The sequence below is a fragment of the Mus pahari genome, chromosome 4 (assembly GCF_900095145.1).
Source record: "Mus pahari chromosome 4, PAHARI_EIJ_v1.1, whole genome shotgun sequence".
NCBI lineage: Eukaryota > Metazoa > Chordata > Mammalia > Rodentia > Muridae > Mus > Mus pahari.
Window position 1 is genome coordinate 120880801 of NC_034593.1, and position 26283 is coordinate 120907083.

A 26283-nucleotide genomic window follows, 5' to 3' on the forward strand; every position below is an offset into this window, starting at 1 on the left:
GGATAGCATTTGAAATGTAAATAAAGAAAATATCTATTAAAAAAAAAAAAAAAAAAAAAGGTCACATAGAGAAGCTGAGGCTTGACAGCATCATGCAGGGTCAGAATCTCCACAAATAGCCCAGGAGACACTGGTGAGAAGTCGGCCCAGCTGCGGTGGAGAACTTAGCACTTTGGGGACGGCAGTACTGTGGACTCACCACCAAGGACAACAGGGACTGTAGAGTGGAGCTGTGTGGGCTGTGGACAGCAGAGCCTGGGAAAAGGAACCAGCTGGCCAGGCCATTCGGAGCCCAGAGGCTCGTGAGTGGGTTCCAGGCACTAAGTACTTAGCTTTTCACACTGCTCAACTTCTCCTTGGTTCTTCTCTGTTGGAGTAAGGAAGTATTTTACCTATTTAGATTTTGGAGGAGCCCACAGTTGATTCTGAACTTTTGAAGAGATTCTGGAGTTTTAGAACGACTGGGTATTTTTAGAGAGACTGGATATTTTAGAGATGCCTGAACTTTGCAAGTGTTTGAATTTTAAAGAATGCGGGACTCTTAAAAATTATCCTCATAGATTTCATATTGCAGAGAAACCTCGCACATGTGAACAATGTGGCAAAGCTTCTTCTACTCTTACTGGATTTATTTTTAATTATATTTATGAGCGTGTGCCTGGTATGTGCACACCAATGCAGGTGCTCTCGGAGGGCAGGCGAGCACTCTGCTCCCTAGAGCTGGAGTTACTGGGGTTACCGAGCTGTACTTTGATCCCAATGTGGAACTCAGTTCCTCTGCCAAAAACAGCACATACCTTTAATCACCAACCCATCTCTCCAGTCCCTTTATCACAACTTATCATAACTACTTTTGTTGGAAAATTCTGATCATTGCAATTTTCTTGACCCATGACACCAAATATTTAGTTATTACTTCATTATTTTGCATATGAGTCTTAAAAATACTTCATTTTCCTGTGTGACTGCCCAGATAAGATGAAGGTGGCCTAGTTTTACTAACTACAGCCCTACTTCTCCGATTCAGCCTGAGATTATTGTCATCGGAAACTCTTCCTCTGGCTTGCTTCCAGTCTTTTCTGTGCCCTGGATGAGGGTCTTGGCCATGTTGTTTTAAAAAAGCAATTGCGGCTCCTGTATCTGTTACCAACTACAGCCACCACAGGTGAGTGCCATGCTGAGAACAAGCAAGGGAGATCATTGCACCCCTTCCTTTCTTTGTCCCCCCGCCTCCACGCTTCCACCATAACTATTATACAAGCTTTCTGTCCTGGACTGAAGAGTCTCTCATGGTAGGAATCCCACAGCAGGCTCCTCAGCCATCATTGCAGATGGGAACTAAGAGGAGACCCACAACTGGACAACGAGCAGAGACCGAGAGATTCTGGGATACTCAGTCCTTAAGGGTAAGTCAGTGACAAAGCCCCTCCTCTCAGGTCCCAGGAAGCCAGGGCAAGAGGGGAGAGACTGGAAGAGCAGAGGGGCAGGTACCTGCTGCAAAACAATGTCTTCCCGAAACAACAGATGAACTCATGCACCCTAAGATTGTAGCAGCATTCATGAGTGCGGCCAGGTGAGGGCCCCAGAATGCATAGAGGGGAGCGGACGCAGACTCCCACCCCTGATCAAGAAGCTATCTACAACTGACACACATTTGCCCAGGCAACATTTGTTTTCTCCAGTGGAGTCACGCTGGGTATATTAATCACACTTAAGGGTAGGCCCCATACTCAGCAGTAGTAGACAACACACTACAAACTCAATGGTGTTTTTGTAGACTTTTTGCCTCGCGTTGCTTTGTTTGGGCATTCTCTCTCTCTCTCTCTCTCTCCCTCTCCCTCAATCTCTTCCCCCTGTCTCTGTCTGTCTGTCTGTCTCTCTCTCTGGTGTGTTTATTTTGAGATTGTAAATTGATTAGAATTCTTCCCTTTTTCCCCTCCAAATCTCCCCATATACCTCTCTCAGCTCTCCTTCACATTCAGGATCTCTCTCTCTCTCTCTCTCTCTCTCTCTCTCTCTCTCTCTCTCTCTCAACTAAGCTTTTTTTTGTTTTACTGGTCTTATAGTTTCTGATATTTTTATGTTTTTACATTTTTTCTGTGTGTTTCTTCTTTTTAAAAAAAACTCTATTATTTTGTTTGCTTTCTTCAAAGAGAAAGAAAGGGTATGGAGTTGAATAATGGGTTGGGAAGGATCTGAGAGGAGTCAAGGAACTGTAGTCAAGGGTGGAGAGCCATGACCACAACATATTGTATGAAAAGTTTTTTTTCAATTAAATAAAATAGGAATACAAAAAAATCTATGTATTATATTGTATCAAAGCATATCTCAATTTAAAAAAGAAGCAAATCAGGGTATAGTTAACAGTACCAATGGATAAAATACATAGGTATCAGGACCATCTCTCATCTTAAATCACCTCATAAATTAACAAAGTTCCCCCCTCCATATTGCCTTTTAAATTATTCATGCATTTTAAAGCATAGTGGCAGATAAATAAAATCCTTAAGATTTTTTTCTTTAGATATGAAAATATCAAGATAAAATAATTCATCTTAATGCTAATACTGTAGGCTTATAGTTAGCATCACACAGCAGATAGTTGTCTGTAGCCGTAATTTAAAAAGCTGGCTGCTGGAAAGAAAATGTAGGCAGCCAGCACTGTCCAAATGAGCTTTTCAGAGTCTGCATTCCTCACACCCAAACAGAAGGCTACATATGATGGCATGATTGTAGAATGGAGCCCCCCACCCCCGCCAGGTTTTCTCTTCTAGATCTAGAAGATCTCCTTTGAAAGGCAAAACAATGTATCTCATGTAATTCATTCTTGCATTTTCAGAGAAAACAAGGCCAGGGTTTGGAGAACAATAGGCCCTAGCATTTGTTAGTTATATATTGGAACTAAACAAAGCATAAATTTACTGTTTAGTTAAAGTTTACATCTAAATTCCACATTTAGAATATATAACTTAGAGCAATTGGCTTATAAATTTTTAGGTGAAGTCTTTGAACAAGCAGTAAACTTATTTGTTAATTTATGGGACATATATTTAAAAGGAGGATAGTACATGATATGCAGATCAACCGATGTCAGATTAAAAAAAAAAACACCAAATTTACCATTCTAGAATTTAAAAAATCTATAGAAAAGATACATTGTTAAAACTATAAAAACCACAACCTTGAGTTTAGTTCTGGTCACCAAGTATGAATATCTAAAGATTATAAAGTGAAGGCTGTGAGGTCATAGTCTGGGTTGAATATTCCACTGACATGATCAGGGAAGTGGGAGGAAATGGTTCTGCGGAGGGAAACTTGGCCACTGAGAACGACTCTTTTGGCGGCTAAGGCTTCGGGGAATCCCCTCTTGGAAGCCTGTTATCCTTCTGCGCACACAGCAGAGCATCCCTCTCCCAAGGTCTTCCTGCAGAATTCCCAGCAGGCCCAGCATGCTCAGTGCTGCTTCCAGGAACACAACAACAGCTCCCTGAACCTCCCCGGGCTCTCCTCATGGAGCCAATGGCAGAGCACCATGTGTGAGTGCCCTTCTACATGGGGACACCTACAATCATGTTGTTTTTGGGAGAGCAGCTCTCTGGCTCCATAGAGATCACTTGAACAGAGTAGCCGTGTTCTCCTGCTGCTGTTGCTCTGTCCAGATCCACCAGGCCCATGCACTGTTTCCCTGAGACAAGGAAACACAGTGTGAGACACTTTATAAGCAATGTAACTTTCATGCATACACAGGGGCCTTCGCAGTGACAGTGACAGTATCCATCCATCAGGACTGTGGCAAAAGCCATGTTCCCCTCAGTACTGCTTACTTTAAGCTTAGAGTTGATCACTGTGAAGACATACTTCCCAGATTTATCTTGGATTGCAATTTCCAGAAGGCTAACTTTTAAAAATGTATCTATAAGAATATCTCAAATTGCAACTACACATTCTACTTTATATTTTGGTCAAAAGTTCATTTTAAGACCAATGTTCTGTATTTCTATAAAGTCATATTATAAGTAATATTCTAAAAAAAAAAAAGTCTGTCTCTGAGAAAGTCTAAAGTAATACACTGCTGAATGGCCATCTGAAAGAGACACCACATTTCTCCCTGGAGGTTTATAATACGATAAAGCAATGCAAAGGGTCTGAGGAAACCACGCGCTAGTCAGAGTTCACCTCACTACTGGTTTTCTCTTTCCTTTGCAACGTAAGCGAGGAACCCTGACTGGCAAGCAAGCAGCTTGTTTGTTTTCCCTTGGAAGGACAGATTTAACATTTCAAAAGTAGATGAGGAAAAACTGAGTTGAGGCTTCCTATACTAAAGCCATTACTTGCCTTTATAATCTGAACTGTTCTACATTTAACATCTAAGTTTTTCCTTTTCTTGAAAGAGGTTACTGACTGTACAAACTCATTCCTTCCACTTTTCTTTGATAATTCCAACAATGCTTTACAATACAGCAGCTTACTGGAGCCTGCTGAAGTGATGTCAGCCAGGCGCATCACTGAAACAGAAAACCTCTTGTGTAACATGTAGGACTCATACAGACCAAACAAACCCAGGGATGGATGAAATTAGCAAGTAAGAATAAATCAGACTCAGACTCACAGGGTTGGTGTAATAATACTTCCTTAAAAGGGCTCAGAGCATGAAGATCAAGCGGGGTTAGAAGCTGATGCGGAAAGGTGTCTAGAACTCCATTTAGAAAACAAACCACTCATCCTTTTCCCAGCAGCTATCCAGTTGGTTTCTCTCTGGCCTTAGACACTTCCCTTTAAGCTGTGCGCTTGCTTCCCGTCCACTTCTCAGTTCAAACATTCTGTCAGAACGGGATGCTCCACATTCCTTCAGGACCCACCCTGGTTTACAAGGCAGCTCACTGACTCTTGGCTGGGATCCCAGTGCAGTTAGTTTTTCCTTTTTTCATCTTGTAGAAGAATCTCATATTTTCCCATGTTAAGTGTCAATACAACTGAAATCCAGTTGTTGGCAACCTACCTTTTGGGGGTTGGTAAATTTTCTAAAAATGTTTGCCAAGCATGGAAGTGGCAATATCTTTGACAAACTCTGCGGCTTTGTCTGCCCCCTTACCCTGCCCCTTCCCTGTAGCACTCTTGCCAGATGGGATTCTGCTTCAACCCTAGCACCCTCCCTTCAGTCTCTGCTCTCCCTTGACACTGAAAACTGGCATTGATTCACAACAACAATCATGATTCTACTGATCGCTATGGTTTGAATGTGCTCCCTAAAAGGCATCCCCAATGCTGAGTTACAATTAGATGTTAGCCTGAGATGGAAGTATGCTGTTACTGTAGGAGTGGGTTCATAATTGTGAGTGTGGGTTTCTTACAAAGGGCCAAGCTTGGCCTCCCTCATGAAGGCATTCCCTTCCATTGCTTGTTAGTGCTCCTGCTGCTCCTCACCCACTCTAGGTGCCTTTCTCTTTTGGAATTTGACACCTTCTACAATGGTATGACTCACAAAGAAGTCTCCATCAGATTTAACCCTCTGATCTCTAGATCCGTGGGCCAAATCAATTTCTTTTGATTATAAAGACTGAGCCTATACAGACGAAGATATGCATCTGGTAGAATTATAACTAGTGTATATTACAGTGACTTTAAAAAAAAATCAAAAGGAGAAATAGGAGAAGAAACAAAAATGAGAGGTTTTACCAAGAGATGGCAGTTGTGGGCATGGTGAGAACAGGAAAGGAAGTCCCTTAGCTGTAGGTCTCAGTACCTTTCCTAGTGTGAGCACCATACTATGCCAACTTTAGAATATAAAGGTAATTATTATGTAACATCTTCTTGAGAATAAACTAACTACTTCAGCTGCGCTCAAAGAAACGTCGATAATCTACTCAAGAACACATGGAAAAAAGGAGGTAATGTTAGAATTTTAGAAGTATGACAGTGTCCAATGTGGAGTTTCTGAGAAAAAAAATTAAGATGTGATTTAACTCTCATCCACTTATTGTAACCTGTTTTAGAACCCAAATATCTAGTGATGGGCTGAGAAGCTGTATTGTAGAAGTGAACAAGAGCTCTGTGTCTGGACCCAGATAACCTGGGGTCACAGCGTGGCTCTAGCACCCATCCAATGAACAGGCTCACTCCTGACATCAGTAAAATATAAAGAATTGTGTCTATTTCACTCATTTTCAGTGTTTAAGTGTATGATAACAATTGCAATTATTCTTCTAAACAAAAGTTTATTTTCCTAAAGTGAATCTTTGATGGATCTGTTTCTTGAAATGGTTCTGGGTAATGTTCAGCACTGCAAATGATGAATGTATGGGCCTGTGATCAATAACGTGTAAGTATACTTTTATCTAAGAAAGACGCAGTATCATTCTTTATACATTTCTAGTGAATCAACTTTGGAATATGGAGTTGACATTAACATTTTTGTTATTTTCTTTGTGACTATGGATAGATCCTGAAATTCATAGCAGTAAGAAATATTTAATGTGAAATCTATTCAGTGTACACAGATGCTAACCAAGATGTGACAAGATGTCAGTCATAATGGTTAATGTGCATTACGGTTCCTGGGAAGAAGTTTTCTTAGTGATAAATGGAGCATTGTTTTCCCCTAATAGCCCCTATGCATTCACTCCCAGGCATTCTGGCCATCTCCCCTTAGCAGCTGCTTGGTGGAAACACATACCTATGAGTCTCCTCTCGGGTGGAAGCTGGACAGCTGTCTGATCGGCAAATCTGCAGAGGAGCATGTGTTCCTAAAAGGAGCATCAACAGATGTGGGTTTATTCTAATTTAGTGCTTCAGAGTTAAAAAACAGAGAAAACAAAAACAAGACAAAAACACGACTTCAATTATTCTGGAGTTCATTCAATAAAAAATACTATACAAAATCCAATAGCTGAAAAGAGCAACCCTAAGAATATTGTACTCAATGACTTCAGTCCTTCAAGTTGACTGTTTTTCAGATTACTTTCTCTCTCTCTGGTTTTTTGAGACAGGGTTTCTCTGTATAGTCCTCGCTGTCCTGGAACTCACTCTGTAGACCAGGCTGGCCTTGAACTCAGAAATCCACCTACCCCTGCCTCCCAAGTGCTGGAATTAAAGGCGTGCACCACCACTGCCCGGCTTCAGATATATTTCTTAAGAACAGAAAAGAGAAAAACTTCAAGGCAATATTACCTAGTTGTTTTTATCCTATAAACAGGACCTGGTGGTTTCATTTTGAAATTATAATGTGTTAAGGGAAAAGACCACTTTCCTTAAATTTTCCTTTCTATAGGTGATCTGGACCTCTCTCCTCTCTCCTCTCTCTCTCTCTCTCTCTCTCTCTCTCTCTCTCTCTCTCTCTCTCTCTCTCTCGGGTCTTAGAAGAAGCATGATGTGACTTCCCATATTACCCACAGATAAAGAAGCCAGTTATGGCAGTCTGGATGTAATTGGACCCCACAGGCCCATAAGGAGTGGCACTATTAGGAGGTGTGCCCTGTTGGAGTAGGTGTGGCCTCACTGGAGGAAGTGTGTTACTATGGAGGTGGGCTATGGGGTCTTAAATATGCTCAAGTCAAACCTAGTGAGACATTCTCCTTCTGCTGCCTGCAGATCAAAATGTAGAACTCTCAGCAACTTCTCCAGCACCATGTCTGCCTGCATGCTGCCACGCTTCCCGCCATGATGAGAATAGAGTGTCTCTTTACAGAAACATCACCCTAACCAGGACCCTAGTTATCCTGCAGGATTCCTAGCACTCCTCAGGATAGTCTGTTATATTTAAGACCTGAGGGGATGGGACAGAGGCCGGTATTGTATCTCAACTTTAGGAAAGGGCTTCATTAATGAAGACAAAGAAACCTGTAAAAGATAGAGGCCGTGTGTGTGCAGTACCCTTTAATCTACAAGTAGCTATAGCTAGTCAGTAGGCAGCAGTACGTTCTGCTTCTTTGAGACCTAGAGCAGCTGTAGAGTCAGAGTTAAGCAGGGTGAGCCCAGACTGACCATTTGTATCCTTAGTACTCCGGACCTTACATTTTAAGTCCTCCCCCACCTCCAGGTAGAGTGAGTTTTCCAAGTAGGTTGGCCTCAAAACTTGTAATCCTCTCGTCTCAGCCTCTGAGTATAAAGTCTTTATTTTTCAATCAGGTAGTAAAATATTGATGGCATTTCTTCTTCTTTTCTTCTTCTTCTTCTTCTTCTTCTTCTTCTTCTTCTTCTTCTTCTTCTTCTTCTTCTTCTTCTTCTTCTTCTTCTAACAAGAGTATCGTTGTTCCAACTTTTATGTATTAAAACATTTAAAGAATTACTATAAAATTTAATGGCAATGGCCAGGAAACTAATGACGTAGTTTGAATAAGTAAATTTTATAAAGCCTCCACAAACTGGCTAGCATCTAAATGGGACAAAAGATTTTAGAATCCTATGATCTGACAAAGTAAGAAAGATATTCCCTTTGTCTGCCTGGGGTTTCTAAGTGATGTATTAGTATAGTCAAGTTGATGCAATCAGAAATTCATGGGGTTTCTAAGCAGTGTATTAGTATAGTCATGTTGATGCAATCAGAAATTCATGGGGTTTCTAAGCAGTGTATTAGTATAGTCATGTTGATGCAATAAGAAATTCAGGTGGGGTCCGATGCACTGTGCTCCTGGTTTACATCTCTTTCAGAATTAGTTCTGTTCTCTTTAACACAAGGTTCTAAAAGTGCAAGGCACGTGCAGGTGTTCTAAATATCTGCTGGCTCACTTCGAATAGAGAAAGCACCCACCTAATTAGTTCTCAAAATCTCTCAGCAGTAATGAAGCTCTAGGAATAGGGTACCATTTGTCATAGTATCCAGGAAGGGAAGATGCCTCTAAGACATTACACCTGACACCTTTTGAGGGCTGGCCACTGCTACCTGAGCAGCTCCCGAGGGTGCTGGAGTAACAGCCGATAAACCCCGTTCATTGGGGTGGGGGAGTGGGGGCCATGCTCTCTGGGACCAGGGTACACCACTTCTCTTTACAGCTGTGTAAGTTATTTTCCAGCCAAGGCCAAGGGTAGCTTTGTCATCTCCAGTCCATCCGCCCCATTTTTCCTGTAGAACCCTGTGAGTCCTAACGTTTGCCCTCTAAATCTAGTAGTTCCCTAGGATACGAACATTGTAATTCAGCCAGTGAAGGCCAGCAATGTTCTGGTTCTAGATGCAGGCATCAGAAGAGAACTCGCTCTGTGGATCTCTGTGACTGCTCGTACGGGCAGTGAGGAAGGGAAGGAGAGTGCTGTAGGTAGGTGGGCAGGGCAGGGCAGGAAGTGGGCATTTAAGAAGCATAAAGACATGCTCAAGAAGATAAAGCTCTCGAGGCAGTAGAAATGAGTGTTTAAGGAGACTGTGCTTCACTGTTAGATACAGGAACTAAAAGTACTAGTGTCAGTCTGGTCCATACAGCCTTGTCCATAAAATGAAACTACGTTCTACAGTGTTTATGTAAAAAGTGCAATTAGTTACATAAAATTCAAACTAATTATCAAGCCTTAACAGATCTTTATATTTAGCTCAGATATCACTTCTTATATTATGTATGTCATGTTATTGGACAGTTGCTATGGATGAAAACTGCTTTGCTCAGATTAGCGGCTCAAACCTATCGCTCACGACTTTTGGGAGAGAGATTCCCAAGTGTTTTTTGTTTCTGTAAGCAAGAACTGACTGCCTTTGTTCTAGGCCAGAGACTGACAACCTTTGGTGCAAACAGTCTGGGAACTGCTTTTGGGCAGCTCAAACCTAAGGACAATAAAAACAATATAAATGACAAGGACAATGGAGAATGCATAGGAGATTTGTATGTGGCCAGCAGAGACAAAAACACCTGACTTTTTATAGAAAATTTTCCTCTGTCCCAGACTATCTTCCCAAGCATGTCATTAGGGTGAATGGCCTTGAAGACACTTACCCTGTAAAGTAAAAGATGGGCACGGGCAGGCCCATGTCCCGATGGTGGGCCTCAGGGTGTCAGCATGAAGATGACCAGACTCTGGCTACTGCTACTTTAAGCAACAGCTGGCTCTTGTCCCTGTCAGATTTACTATGCCAGATAACTTCTTAACTTACATGTAAGCAGGGAGAAAAAAATAGGAATCTCATATCCTTTCCAAATCTCATTCACTATTAATCCGAATTTTAAAAAAATTTAAAGCCATACTGGATATTTTTGAGTAATTGAATATATCTGCAGATTTATTTATTTATTTATTTATTTATTTATTTGTTTTTCGAGACAGGGTTTCTCTGTATAGCCCTGGCTGTCCTGGAACTCACTTTCCGCCTGCCTCTGCCTCCCAAGTGCTGGGATTAAAGGCGTGCGCCACCACCGCCCGGCATATCTGTAGATTTATAAGACAAATTTTGGGATGAAAAAATATGAAAGATCAAAAGTTGCACAGGAAGGAGTAAGGGTGGTTCATGCCTGTAATCCAGCACCGGAGAGACTGAGGCAGGAGAGCTGCCATGAGCTGGAAGCCAGCATGGGCAAATAATAAACTCCAGGACACATGGTACATGCACAAACAAGTGTATCCATAGGACATCTACATCTGTTAAAAAGGGTTTACCTTGTATGATAAAGTTTTCTTGAATTTTTCACTAGAACAGAAAACAAAAAAGAATTAGTTATCATTTTAATGTAAAGAATGTCAAATAACCTGAATTATAAATAAAAATATGTACTGTATCTGAAGAATATAAAAGGTTATCCCAAATGAAGAACTACTTCACCTTGATATGTGTTTATGTAAAAATAAGCACAGAGCACCAGGATGCTATGGACTGGAAGAATGTACTTCACAGACGGTTAGTCCTGTAAGAGCACACACGGCCTCTGTCACTGTACTATGTGCTTCTCTGTATGGACAGGCTGTGGCAAGGCTATGGACCAGGAGGCAGCTGCCATGGAAAGATACTTTGTTCCTCATTGCTCCCCAGAAAGGAGTGGCATGCCAGGCAGGGGTGTGTAGGGAAGAGCCCTCCATTTATAAGGCAGAGGGAGGGCAGTGACACAGGCAAGAGCCTTCAATGCTGCTTTTGTGGGCAGGAACAGGCAAAGTTGGGAGACAGACAGAGACTAATTTGACCTTTAATGGGAGTGTAGAGCTGACTCTAACTGCTTGGCACTGAGCTGTGATGTTAGTTAGGGCATAGGGATGCTGTCTGGAGGTAGAGTTCTCTATTGGTTGGTTAGTATATGTAAGTTGTAGACAAGTTGTTTATTTAAATGTCAAATATAAGAAAAATTAACCAGAAATCAAAGCTATCATAAGTGTTAAAGGTAGCATGTATGTCACATGCCCCATCCCAGTGTTACAGTCCGCACTCCATTAACTCAATAAAAATAGGCTAGTCTATATGATATTAACTTCATTAGCATCAATTAAAACTCACTTGTGATTTTACATACTTTAGAAACAAAAGGCTATAATTCACACCTCCACCTTTGGCAAATCAGCTAGTTTTCATACACAAAGAAATAAATGTTCTGAATTTATTCTGAGTTCTAAGGACACAGAGCAAATGACAGTAAATCTACAAGGCTATAAAAAAGGTGACATGAAACTGAGATTTTTAAATCAGTAAAACTAGGATATAAATCTGAATAGGTCAAATTAATAGTCTTATGCTGCTGTTAAACTTACATATTTCATAATGCACTGGAAAGCCACACATTTTATCAGATTTTAACTGTTCAATAATCCTCAAAATATACATACATAAGTACATTATATACACAAATAATATCTATTTATCTATCTATCTATCTATCTATCTATCTATCTATCTATCTATCTATCTATGATTTCTTTTTCTCAGCTTGTGAACTGTTGCAAGAACAAAATAATAGAATAGGAAAAGATCTGTTTCATACTGTTACTTAGACTAGAGACTTTAAATAAATTCTAATGAAAATTTCTATAGTTTCTCAAGATAATTATGTGATTGATTTTGTGTCCTACGGAGCTGTTTTGATATAGGACAGAAGTCCCCAAACTGATGTATTTAGCTTCTGATTCTTAATTACTATGAACCATGAGAGTGAAATGTCACATGGGGTTGTCCTCTAAGAAAAGTGATGAGAATTAACATTTCTTCCTCTTCTATGTGGGATAAGAAAGATCATGAAAATGGCCATCAAATCTAATCAACATCTGGGAATACTATTCTTATTATTTTTAAATAATCAGCCTTGTCCCCAGACAGGCTGTTTAACAGCCCGGGCTACACTAGAACTCACTTTGTACCCCCAAGCTGTCTTCAAACTCACAGTAACCCACCTGCTTCTGCCTGTCAGGTGCTGGGATTAAAGGCATGCACCAAAATGCCTGTTTTGGTTGGGTGAGTCATCTTAGAGGCCCGGTGGATGCTTGTACCTATTAGCGACAACTCACATTTATAAAGGGTTTGTGCTATCAGAGGGCTTACCATATGCCCTCTTCTTTCTGTTGTCTGTTTACAGGGACAGAGTCTTATGTGCCTAGGCTGGCTTTAAACTTGAGGTGAGACTCCTACTTCAACCTCCTCTGCATAAAGCTTACAGGCCTGCTCCGGGGCTCTTTGCCGCTTTTAAGTAATACACATACCATCATTAAATGCTCACTCTGCACCTAACATGATGTCTCCGGAGTCTAAGCACTTAGCCATTAACTCCACCGTCTCTTTCCAAGGGTGGTTCTAGTTTCACTTAGAACACAGGGAGGTGAGGAAGTCAACAGACTTCTACTGGTCTGACTCTTAGACTTGCTTCTAATTATATCTAAAAGAAAAGGCAGCGACAGACAGGAGAGCTACTCTTCTTAGTCCTGTTCATAAATGATACCTGCCACACTGTGGAAAAGGAAATCAACCTCCAATTCAAATCTCAATGCAACTTTTGCTTTATTCATTTATTCATTTATTCATTTATTTATTTATTTATTATTTGTTTGTTTGTTTGAGACAGGGTTTCTCTATGTAGCCTTGTTGTCCTGGAGCTTCATCTGCAGCCCAGGCTAACTTCAAACTCAGAGCCCAGTCTGCCTCTGCTTTCTGAGTGTTAGGATTATGGGTGTGTGTCACTGTCCCCAGCTTTCACTGCAACATTATTTAAACAAATCTTATGTACCCACTCACCCCATATTGGTATTTTATGTAAAACACTAAACGTCACCTTTTTGGGAAATTAAACTTGGATGTGTTCTGAATGAACCCGTAACAGCAGGGGCATGTGATGAAGGAAGCCCGTGTTTGGATGCAGTGCTCGATCACCATGTCTGTTGCCACTCCACAAGCGTGTAAGGCCACCTGGAAAGCAGAAACAGACCTTAGCATCCGGCTTCTTCTCAATACTTAAACAGAACCTGAATTCAACTCACAAGACCTACCTGACACAGGAAGCTAGAAATGAGCAAGATGAACTATGACATCTCACGGCAGAGGCCACATTCATCTAATTACTACTGTTTGTCAAAAGGATTCCGAGCAACCCAAACAGGGTATCAATGAGCAAAACCGGGGAGATTTGAGCATTCATGGGAAAAAAAAAAACCAGCAATTGATTATTTAAAATATCAAATGTATAAGCCAGTAATGACACTTCAAAAATTCCAAATGAAAAGAAAAAAACTGGTTATTTGCGGTAGATAGCCAGCACCTTTTGATAAATGGAAAATATTGAGGAATAACTAATTGTTTTACTACAAGCACCATATGTCTGGGTAACCATTTGTTGATAGTGGAATGTAAATATGGACAGAATGATAAACTAGATTAATGCCACTCTGTGTCTTTAATTTATATATGGGAGGGAGGGCCAGTGATTACAAATGAGGCTAACGTAGAGACAACCAGACACACCACTAGCCCCTGAGACACAGTTGGTCCCCAAAATGAGGCAGGATCTAATTATGCTTGTGGGCCAGGGTATCAGGTGAGACAGGATGTGCGAAGTAACATCCACAGGTGGAGAGATCTGTAAGCATATGTGACCAGGCTCTGTCCCCTAAAGACATCACATCCAACACCTAGAATTTACAGCCAGGGCAGAAAACAACTTTTGCAGATGTGACTACGGTTACAGTTCAAGGACTGTCCTCAACAATATGGGTAGATTCAATCTACTTACAAGCTCTCTTAAAAGCAGAAAATTATATAAGGGAAGGACCCAGGAAGACAGTACAGGAGGTCAGAAAAATGTAAACCAAATCCCAGACAGCAGCACAGCAGGCTTCCACCGGAAGAGAGCCAGGGAATGTGGGTGGCTTCCACAAGTTGAGGACGCTTGGCCACAGCCAGGAGAGAAACATGGATCTCAGTTACATAACTGCAGGAAACTTCAGGTTCTAAGTACCTCAGTGAGTCCCCAGACAAGAGTCAGCTGTTGATTGACTTCCTGTGATTCAAATTTCTTACCTACATAACTGTTAGACAATAAATTCATGGGACTTCAAGATGCCTTGCTTGTGGTAACTTATCACGACAAAAATAGAAAAGGAAAGCCATTCACAGTAACCACTTTAATTTTTAAAAGTTAAAAAATCTTCATTATAAAATATTGCAAGTAAAAATAATCACACTCTGAAATCAATTAGACCCAAAGCCTATATCTGCCAAGTTTTATACCATCTTTCAGTTCTGCACTGGGTCATCTTGTGAAGACAGGAGGCTCTGGTTCACAGGGCCAGGGCACACCTTGTCTTTCCAGCAAGGTCCCAGGAGCTGAGGACAGCACTAGTCTGCTCACAGCAGTGGTTTAGAGTTTCCACAGCAAACCTGGATATGAATGATCGTGTTGAGCAATTTACCTTTCATTTTGATATTAAAAGCTTACAGTTCCAGAAATGGAATAATTTGCTCTTTTACTATTATATTCATCAAAAAATCTCTAAGGTCTTTTTATTTATCCATCTGATTCCAGTTGTGAAGAGTAAAATATCTAAACTGTGGTTCCTGTTCAATGCTCTGTTATAGTACAGGCAGAATCTAAAGTCCTGAATATATCAATCAATTGAATAAGTTTGAAGAAATCTAAAATGCTGGTTATAACTAATGTGTAGCTCACTGTGTCAGACAGCACATGGCATAGCAAAAGCACAGAAGCCCTGTGGAATGACTGTACCCTCAATGAGAGTGCGGAGCCCAGCACTGTGATGCACACCTGTAAATTCCAAGACTTAGGAGGGTCAGGAGCTCAAGTTTATCCATGGCTCTATGAGTTCAAGGCCAGCCTGAGCTATCTGCAACCTGTCTCAAAAAATAAGACAAGCAAAAATAGAGAAGTATAGACAGAAAAAGGTAGGGAGGGTCATGACGCAAGGAGGTGACATTTAAGGAGGGCCTTGTAGAACAGAAAGGATTAAAGAAAGGAGAAGATGGAGACTATCACCTACACTGGTCAGAGAGCAAGCACAACTGAGTGTCCAAACCCAGTGATGAATCTACGACACAATCCAAGGCTCAGGGAACACTGTGAACAATGGAGTGGAAATATTAAGAGCCATAAACGTAGGCCAACTACTGTGAGGTAATGCCTTCTAATAATGACAGCCATGGTGCAACCATGAAATTTTAACAATGTGGTCTCCTAAGCAACAGCCACACAATAAGAGCAGAAGCTGACATGGCAACATAGGTGGGGAAAGCCTCACAAACCCCTACGCCCAGATTAAGAGCTACAGGTAATAAATGGCTGCTAAGGGAGGGAGAATTTGTCTTCTCCAAGGAGCAGCCTCTGCACAGATTACACAATACCAGTGCTCATCCTAAACACATACACATGCAAGCAAAACCCTAAATGACTTAGCAGGCTCTATTAACATACACATATATACAGACGTATATATGTCACAATAATCAACAAGCAAGAGGTCACAAGTTGAAAGGGAATGGGGGCGCATGGAGGGCATAGAGGGTAGTGTGGAAATAGTGTAAATACAGTACTTAAAAATATAATACATTTTAAGATAAATTAAAATACCACTAATGCTATACTTTTACAAATACTTTTTTATTAAAAGCATTCTTTAAATGTTTAATAACCAATACTCAAATCAAGGGTCATACATATCAAAATAATAAATAGTTCAAAAAACCTTTTTTGTATGCTTCTTATTTTGGAAAAAATTTTTTTTCTTATGTCATATATGAGTCTTTAAAATCAAAACCAGAATTAATAAAATGATATTCACATAATAATGAAATATTTGTTTTGAAGGAAAAATACAAATAGTCTAAGACTACAATGGTTCCATGTATTTATTTACCTACTTTATGGTGGTACAAAAGAAGTCTGCATTCAGTGACCAACACCATGTTTGAACTTGATCCTTCCTGGGCTAGTAGTACACACAGTGAGCCTCACTGTGTGGACAGACAGCAGCACAGCTCAGATCTTAATCAGATATGTGATCACAGAGCACGCGAGCAGTTCCTTACAGATCTGGTATAACAATCTATAATATTCAGTAGGTTAGTGTATCATGTGCATTTTCCTCCTATGGCAGACTCTATTACTGGCTTATCAGGATGTAAGTCCATAAAAGTCAAGGAGCTTGCATCCATGTCACATGAAAAGAAATACATGTGTTTACAGTCTTTTAACATATATTTCACATACTAATTTCTATATGGATTGCTTACATGTTTGTGAATATAAAATAGCATATTAAGTGTAGTCTCTTAAAACAGAAAACTAATAAACAACAAAATCATTATAAAGCACACAGGGGCACCCTTTATGGAAGGGAAAAAATCCATGATGGATAAATACTAATGAAGAATAGAGAGAAATACTTTAAAAGAACACACATATTTTAATTGACGTTGCTGAATTATATACTTGGAAATTATAAGAATATCAGAATGACTTCAGACCATAGCCCCAAAGGATAAACAACCAGGATCAGTGGGGAGAAAATGCTGTGCTTGAGAGGTGAGCACGGAACCATAGAGTATCTCAGTTTATCATCTCTACACAGGACATAAGTTGTAGGCCTGCTAGGCTGAAAAAGGACATCAAACCTTCAACATATCACTAGTCAGTGTTTAAGATGTGAATTTTAGTAACAAAAATCAAGTACTACAATTTCAGAACTCAGGAGTGGGCAACAGTTCCATCCAGTAAGCCGTGAGCACACAGTGAGGATGAGGCAGAGACCCAGGAACACATCAAAGTGCTTTGAAAAACATTGAAAGATCTATCATAGTTACATATATTATAAAAATAAGAATATGCTTACAACTAGGAAAAAATTATGTCAATGTTCAGTCAAAGAAGAATCCAGGTTGTACTGGCTCCCAAGGCTCACACAAGCATAAACCTGCATTTGTATGTGTATAATAAAAAAGTAATACAGACCAAAAGGCATTTATATTACTTATCTCTCCAGTATACAAGAGTATGTATTCAAGAGATGCTTTTTTTCATATTACTATTTTGAGCATGTATTCATATAAAAGAAAACTTTTTAAGTGAATAGAAATATTAGCAAGATATTAGACCTTAATAAAGCACAAATTCCACAAAAAACCAAAATCTGAAGAATAAGTCAGCTATGAGCCGGCCTCTGAATTATTCTTAATATAATTTGGTCTAAGGATTCAAAACTAAAACCAAAATACTTGGAAGCTCAAAATAATATGCAGTTATCAAATCTGTGTTAAAGAGATACTATCTAAAGGCAACTTTAGTATTTATAGGTTATTAACAGTTATTCTTCCCTTATATTTTTCACGTTGTTTTATGTTCTTCCACTGGTTCATAAAAGATGCTGAGACTCTAACACTGTTCTCAGCACTGATCCGTTCCAGGGCAGCAGGTGAAGTGCTTGTGCAAAGGATAAGCAGATGTTATCTGTTACACAATGGAACAGGGCTATGAGAGGAGCAATGAGTGTTAGATTACACTAAAGTATAAGAAGCTGTGTATTTCTTTGTTTAGGAAACAATACAAAATTGGTTTGTTTAGTTGATCTAAGGAATAAATTATTATTTAGCTAATTAGAGAAACTGAAATTATTTACTACTTACCCCAATGTTAAACATTCCTGTGAAATACTCCATATTTGCTTGAATGAACCAAATATTGCTTAAACCAAGTTCGTCACTTCTCTTCTTAGCACGGATTAATGATAATTCCTTGTTCTCTATTAATATAACCTAGATTTTATGTAGAAAAAAAACCCATCTTGTATACTCAGTAACACAATTCAGATATTATCATCCACCATTATTACTATACTTCATATTTTAAAAAGTAGAACGTCTTTACTAATTCTCTATCCTGTATGACAGTTCAAAATGAACAGTGTATTAAATCCTTAAAGTTCAGCATGGAATGATATAAGTGAATGAAAGAGAAACAACAGTGTGCTCTGTGCTCACCTAAGACAGGCGAGGGTAATAAGAGTTCATCCTTGATGACTAAGCCAGACTTCCATGGAGAAATAAATATTAATGGAGGTCTCAAAAATGAACAAAATTAGATAAGGGAATGGCTCAGCCTAAGGAAGATTATAGTATACAGTATTTAAAGAGCCAAGGAAACTAATAGTGTTTGGCACAGTGTACGGTAACAGTGAGAGTGAGAAAGACAAGCAGGAGGAAGAGAATGGAGATGGGGTGGAAGAAAGGATGGAGGGCCATGGTGAGTGCTTATGATAAAACAAGGCTCCATCAGCTGCAGTGAACAGCAGGGATTGGTGGGGGCAGGACAGAGGCTGACAGGAGCATCCTACAGTAACCACAGGTAGAGTTAATACATTGTTCTTACTATCATTTTATTTTTGTTTTTGCCTTATGTACATATACTTTATCACTTTACATAAAACACCTGGCATACAGATAAACCTTCTAGTTGTACCTAGCTGAAGCCCCCGCCCAGGTCAGTCTAAGTTTCCAGGAGAATCACTACAAAGTGAAACAGTTTGCCACCCACACGGCTTCTCAGGCTCTGCTCTGTGAGCTCATCTTCTCAGTGGATTGTAACATGGTTTCTGCAACAGTACAACAGGGGCTTGTCTCTTCGCCCTGGACTTTTATGTATTTTGCTCTTTATCTCTAAGGCAGTGGCTCTCACCCTCCCTAACCCTGTGACCCTTTAACTCAGCTCCTCATGCTGTGGTGACCGCCAACCATAAAATTATTTTGTTGTTACTTTATAATTGTAATTTTGCTACTGTTATGCATTGTACGTAAATATTTTTGGAGCCAGAGGCTTTCCAAAGGGGATGTGACCTACAGATTGAGAACTGCTGCTCTAAGGAAATTCAACAAACCTACCCCAGTCAATTTCCCATCAGGTGTCTGACCATCTTTTCAGCTCTCCATCTTTTCAGTTGTCACAGTGACTGGAGAGCTCAAACTATGCCTCAGTTGAAATACACACACACACACACACACACACACACACACACACACACACATATAATTAAGTGACACTTTCACCAAATAGCTTATGTTAAAATGTGGTCCTTGGAAACATTTCTAGTTATGATTATCTTGAAAATTAAGTTAATTATATCATCTGCTTTTTATTCAATAATGTAAAAGGTATCTCTTTTACTTAAACATATACACTCTAAAAAATACTATTAAGTCTAATGTGGTCTTATTTTCCTTTTGTCCCCAATTAAGATTCTGATCTTAGGAGTTCCAAGGAAAGTATGTGCCACATAGTTGACTTGAATCAATAATTAGCAATGCAGAATTCAGATTAGGCCAGATATGGCCCATTTTGTACATTATTAACCTTACCTGGCATGAGGGCAGCATGTGGGCAAGAACAATTCCAACATGGCCCTGAAAGTAAGACAATGCAAGTTAACTTTGGTCCTCACAGCTCTTGTTTGTTAGACAATGACCTAGAATGATGTAGCAAGGTCTCATGATCTTGGACAGGCTAAAGGACAAGAGGAGACATACGATACCCCGCCACTGCAGAAGTCCACAATTCTGTCCCCAGGTTTGGCTTGACTCAGCACCAGGTAGACAAGATTGTTTAACTGCTGCTGTTTCCTCAGAGCTCGGTCAGTAGACATCTTACCTGGGGAAGATAAGAGATGAAGAAAACAGTTAACACCATGGGCGACCAACGAGAGACAGTTAGAGGCGTGTCCTAGTGCAATGTCCATATGTATACATACACACACATGAAGGAGTGAACTGCAGATTTCATGTAATGAGAGAGAGAGAGAGAGAGAAGTACAGAGAGAGCCAGAGAAGTAGAACTCAGAGACTAGCTCTAATTCTGATGATATTATTTTAATTAGTAAGTACTTGAATGCTTGACCCCAGTTGGTGGAGGAATTTGGAGTTGTTATGGTACATTTAGGAGGGGAGCCTTGTGGGAAGAAGTGTATCACTGGGAGGTAGGGAGAACTTTAGTGTTTACAGCTCTACCCCACTTCCCATTTTCTCTCTCTGTCTCCTGTATGCTGATGATGCTGTGACCAACCTGCTGCCTGTTCCTGCTGTATGCTTTCCGACCCATAACGGACATTCCCTCTGAACCAAAAGCAGAATTATACTGTTTCTTCTATAACGTGCTTTTAGTCCTGGAATTTTATCATTGCAACAGAAAAGCAACTAATGTTATTCAACTTTTCTTTCAATGAAGACAAGATTCTTCTAAAGAATATAAGCAATATATGAAACATTAAATTCAGAATCATAAAGGGTTTAATCAGTTTAAATACATAAAGAAACTTTAGTCCTACATTGCTCTCAAAGATATACTGTAAAGACTACCAACTTCAACACTGCTTAAATCTCCTTACAGAGCTATAACACCATTTAAATTATTTGTATATCCTTGAACTGATTTCTTTTGGTGGGACCCTGAGAAACCAGGGAACATAGGTGTCACACAGTCTGAACTGTATCAGTGGTTACTATATTGAGAGGGAAAATGGATTTTCTTATTCTCACATCAAAGCTTCTTTTCCTCATGAGCCAGACATCAAAAGTTAATGCAATTAGGGACTAAAGATAGGCATTTCCAAGTACAGGGCCAAGTGTATTAGAAAACTGTAAGTTTTCTTTCAAAGCCTACTGTGGCAATCCCAAAACATCTTTAGAAGATGAATGGCATTGTTGTTTATGTATAAAACACATTTTTTTCTTTTTTTAAAAATTATTTTATTAGATATTTTTTTCATTTACATTTCAAATGCTATCCCGAAAGTCCCCTATACCCTTCCCTGGCCCTGCTCCCTGCCCACCCACTCCTGCTTCCTGGCCCTGGTGTTCCCCTCTATGGGGCATATGAAGTTTGCAAGACCAAGGGGCCTCTCTTCCAATGATGGCTGAGTATGCCATCTTCTGCTACATATGCAGCTAGAGACACAAGCTCAGGGGGTACTGGTTAGTTCATATTGTTGTTCCACCTACAGGGTTGCAGCTCCCTTCAGCTCCTTGGCTACTTTCTCTAGCTTCTCCACTGGGGACCCTGTGTTCCATCCAATAGCTGACTGTGAGCATCCACTTCTGTGTTTGTCAGGTACTGGCATAGCCTCACAAGAGGCCACTATATCAGGGTCCCTTCAGCAGAATCTTTCTGGCATGTGCATTAGTATCTGGGTTTGGTGGCTGATGATGGGATGGATCCCGGGGTGGGGTAGTCTCTGGATAGTTCATCCTTTCGTCTTAGCTCCAAACTTTGTCTCTGTAACTCCTTTTATGGGTATTTTGTTCCCTATTCTAAGGAGGAATGAAGTATTCACATGTTGGACTTCCTTCTTTTTGGTTTTCTTGATAAAACACATTTCTTAAATATTATAAAAAACTTGTAAGAATATCGAGATTTTCCCGCTTCACTTTAATAGAACTAAGAATCTCTTTCTCTTTTCTCCTTTTTTCTATTTTACTTCTTCAACTTCAAAAGTAACACTTACATGCATATATAAACATCTCAAATTCGTAACTATATATGCACAGTATACACTCATATTAAACATCTTTTAATGTCAGTGCATTTATCTCTAAGCATATACTTTAATGGTGCATAGTATTCCACTGGATTATGCATACAACATGGTTTCAATAACCTGTGTTCTAGTTTGACAATACAATCATAATCAGATGGATGAATTTTTACGTATTCTCTATTACTTACCATGTCTAAAGTGAATCTCAAATATTAAGAGTTTGACAGTCTAGTGACCTCATTTGTAAGGACAGTTTAATGTGGCTTTTTATTTTAAAAGAATAATCATTTCCCTCTAATTATGTAGTTATAAACATTTATAACACTCGTATTATCCTTTATGAAAAGTGCCCAAGTTTTATCATGACAACTTTTAAACACACAGCACAACAAACAATTTAACAATCAACACTTTTGCATCAGTTTTCATTATTGCAACAGAATCAGGTCAGGCAAACTTATGAGGGAAAAGTGGTTCATTTATCATTTTAGAGGCTCAGAGCCAAACCAGACAGCACTAGCTGTTGTGAGGGACCACAGCAAATGACAGAAGAAAAACAAACAAACAAACAAAAAAACAAAACAACAACAACAACAAAAAAAACAGGGCAAGGCAGAATGTTCTGGACTCAGATATCAGGGTTGGGCTGGCTTCTTAAAACAAATGAAACTCATTTATTAGCTGATTGTTTTACGGTGTGTCTGTAGGCTTATGCCATGGAATGTGTGAAGAGGTCAGAAGACAGCTTGCTGGGGAGTTCTCTTACTTTATGATGTGGGTCTTAGCGATAGAACTTAGGTCATCAGGGTTAGCAGCAAGCACCTTTCCTGGCTTAACCATCCTGCTGGCCCATGCTCAGACTTTTATAATAGCTTTTCTTTTTTAGAACTTACCAGGAGACCAGCAGATCCATCTTGAGCAATGACATTCTATTTATGTCTATATTGGTCTTAGCCTAATTACCTATGTCCTCCCATTAGTAATATCTGCTACAAACAACATCAAACCCATGGCAGACCCTATGCCTTCCACGAAGCTTCTGCCATTAACAATTCATTGTATGTGATGCACCATACCCCTGTCTATCTCTCCCACTAACCATCCCAATTTGGTTCACTTTGGGATGAAAGAGTAAGAATACGGGATATGAAGGTTGGTACGATGGCTTGGTGGGGCAAGATGCTGGCCTCCAGGCCTGACAGTGACCTGTGTTTGATCTTGAGACCTAATGGCGGAAGGAGACAACCAACTATTCCATGTTGCCCTCTGATCTCCACGCACACTTCATGAAACACACATGCGTGTGCACACACATAGGTAAAATAAGAATAAAGGAGAGGGAAAAAATGGCAAAATCAAAAGCAGAAGACAAACACAAATAAATCTACTCTGAGCGTGGTCTGAGGGCTAGAGTCCCGGATGCTGCTGCAGTGAACACAGTGAGGCAGAGTGAACACAGACACCTAAGTCTTTGCCTATTTGTGGAGTTTCTTAAAAGGAGTCAAAAGGAATCATGTAATCATCTTTTTTTTTTTTTTTAAAGAAGAATTACTTGACATTATAGAAAAAAGGAGTGTCGAGCTGTGAATCATATAAGTACTTCTAGGAAAACTGAGACCAGCCTAACTCCCTCCTTATGTGTGTTTCAAAAGCAAGCTCTTATAAAGATTTGTCTTCATAAGGCTGTCTTTGCAAGTAAACATGTCTATGCCAAAATGAAGTGTGAAGACAAAGCTCTTTTCAGATTCGTGTTTAAGTGGAGGGACTAGCAGGTACACACAGTATTCACCAAGGTTGAGCTAAAAACACAGCAGCCAGGTCCCTAGATACTTTAAAAACTGCCTCAATAGAACATTCTCTCTTCTCATTCCAGATTTATAAGTATTATGAAACCCTTGGAAACATGAACATATGCCACAAGGTATTAATTTAAAAATCAAATCCTACTTCGTATTTTTATTCAGTGTCCTCGTATCTAAAAATTATAAAATGTAATCTACTTTTAGCTTCAATACAAATGACAGTCCTGTTAGTGCAGTGGAGAAAGAACCTAAGCAGAGGACATTTGAATACTCTTCTGCAGTGTGATCTTTGTCCCATTCCCATTAGGATGTACTTGATTATTTAGACAATCAATTGCTTTCTGCCTTGTTGAAGAGTGAACAAAACAAGGTTTTTAGGTCAAGGAGAAGACTTGTTTAAAAACAACAACATAAGAAACAAGACGAAGGGCTTGCACTGGGCCTGGATGCCTGCTTGGGTTTGGGCTGTTCTTAATGTTTTCTTTCTTGGCTTGAAGCACCAATGTACCTTGCATGTTATAACTTGCTTATATACAAAAGTTCAGAAAATGATTGGGTTAAACACATACTGAACTTCACTAAAGATTCTTTTGTTGTTTTGTTTTCAAAGCATTTCTCTAAGCTACAGTAAAATCACATTGTATCAATCTAAAAATAAAAGGATTCTGAAAAAAAAGATTGAAAATTAATAGCTTAGGGCTTTAAAAATACACCTTCTAATTGAGAAACTATAAAATCAGGAAAGCAAAAGCATATTTACTCCACATCTCTGTGCTTAGCACCCTTCTAGAAAGCCAGTGGCTCAACAGAAGAACAGAGTGCCTTTGATTATAGATCAGGGGGAAGACAACCATGAATCTCAATGTCCCCCCAACCCTTCCCCCTGAAAAGGCTTGATTAAGAGTGCTAAGGAAGTCTTTTATCATAGGGAAAGAGAGCTTCAGGGTTCTTCTTAGGGTAGCTACTGCTGCTTTGCTGGAACAGTAACCTTCTGCATGCCTACTCTTCACTATATGCTGAGCCCAGATCTTCTCAAAATGTGTAAGTCACAATGTCTACCCTTAAGGTACAACCTGAGGACCTAGTGAGAAGGTATATGTACTGAAGATCAAACACTAATGCTTGATGCATTAAAAGAAGCCCTATGGAGACCCAGAGGAACAGAAATGGGAGGCCTGCTAAGGACAACCCAGCCTGTCTGGTGGAAACCCACAATGAGCTAGCCTGGGGGGGGGGGAGGGATTCCAGCAGGTGTGAAACCACATGCAGGGCAGGTGGGGAAGGGCACCACTGGCCGGTCTTTAATATGTCATATGCTTAGATCTTCTTAAGGCCTATTTCTGTCTGAATGGACATACGATTATTCTTGTAGTTATACATTAAAGATGTTCTTTAACAATGCTAGCCTGAATCATTTTATTATACATAATATATGAGATTATTCATAAAAATTTCTGGAGCATTCAAATTGTTTGAGTAACCTCAATTGTTGCTCATTGCCATAAGCAAGAGAATTAAGAAATCAGAATTGACTAGCTAACCCACCGAGTCATTCTGAAGCATGGAGTTGGAGACCGAACGTCTCCTGGACTCTGCTGGCCTTTCCTTCTTCCCTGGTTGCATCCCATGGTGTTACATTCCGGCCGTGCACAGCAGCAATCAGAGAGTGAGCTTTCTCTGGATTGCTGACCGAAGCCTCTGCAAAGCTACCCAGAAATCTCTCTCCTTGTTTAAACCTTCAAGACTCCCCTCTGCCTTAAGATAAAACAAAAATGAACCAACCAACCAACCAACCAACCAACCAACCAACCAACCAACCAACCAACCAACACCTTACCTCTTGGTAAGAAAACAAAGCCTTTAATGGCCTGGTCTGCAAAACACTAGCCACTGACATCTCTGCTACTTCTGGTGCCTCCTCAGTACTAGCCTCATCACACTTAATTTGCTATACCAGTCCCTTTATGCTACTTTCTTTTGTTTTAAGCCTATTTGTTTTCTCTTGGCCTACCGGAGCCTCATCCCTTCCCTCATTCCAGACTCTACTGAGTATGCACTACTTTTAAACTAACAAGTATTTAAAAGACAATAACAAAAAGGATATTTTTGAGACTTTTTGCTAGTATTCAAAATAACCAGTACTCTCTACTATAAAACTTACTGCCATTAACAAGTGAAAAATTAGATAAAATGATATCTAGTTGTAACTTAATTTAATAACACCCCAGAAAAGAGACATTAGTCAAAACTGCTTCTGTCTCTCTGAAACATAAATGAGTCCTCTTACAACTGCATAAACTCACGTCTCAATTGAATGAAAAGACTATTATGAGATTGATAGGCATGTAATAGATATTTGTTAATAAGTTTATTTTATTTTATTTTATTTTATTTTTTATTATTTTATTTATTTACATTTCAAATGCTATCCCGAAAGTTTCCTATACCTCTCCCCCCACCTCTGCTCCCCTACTCACCCACTCCCACTACTTGGCCCAGGCCTTGCCTTGTGCTGGGTCATATAAAGTTTGCAAGACCAAGGGGCCTCTATTCCCAGTGATGGCTGATTAAG

At 39.8% G+C, this 26283-nt stretch overlaps 1 protein-coding gene across 1 annotated transcript in view; it reads right to left on the bottom strand.

Annotated features, from left to right (window-relative positions):
- Positions 1-2991: 2991 nt before the first annotated feature.
- Gstcd (glutathione S-transferase C-terminal domain containing) overlaps positions 2992-26283 on the bottom strand; it is a 97400-nt gene continuing 74108 nt past the window's right edge. The window contains exons 6-12 of the mRNA XM_021196103.2: positions 19912-20027; positions 19739-19783; positions 18014-18142; positions 13158-13291; positions 10573-10603; positions 6674-6743; positions 2992-3685 (exon numbers count right to left, since the gene is read on the bottom strand). Coding sequence (XP_021051762.1) covers positions 3549-3685; positions 6674-6743; positions 10573-10603; positions 13158-13291; positions 18014-18142; positions 19739-19783; positions 19912-20027 — 662 coding nt within the window. The 3' untranslated portion in view covers positions 2992-3548. The remainder of the gene's footprint in view (positions 3686-6673; positions 6744-10572; positions 10604-13157; positions 13292-18013; positions 18143-19738; positions 19784-19911; positions 20028-26283) is intronic.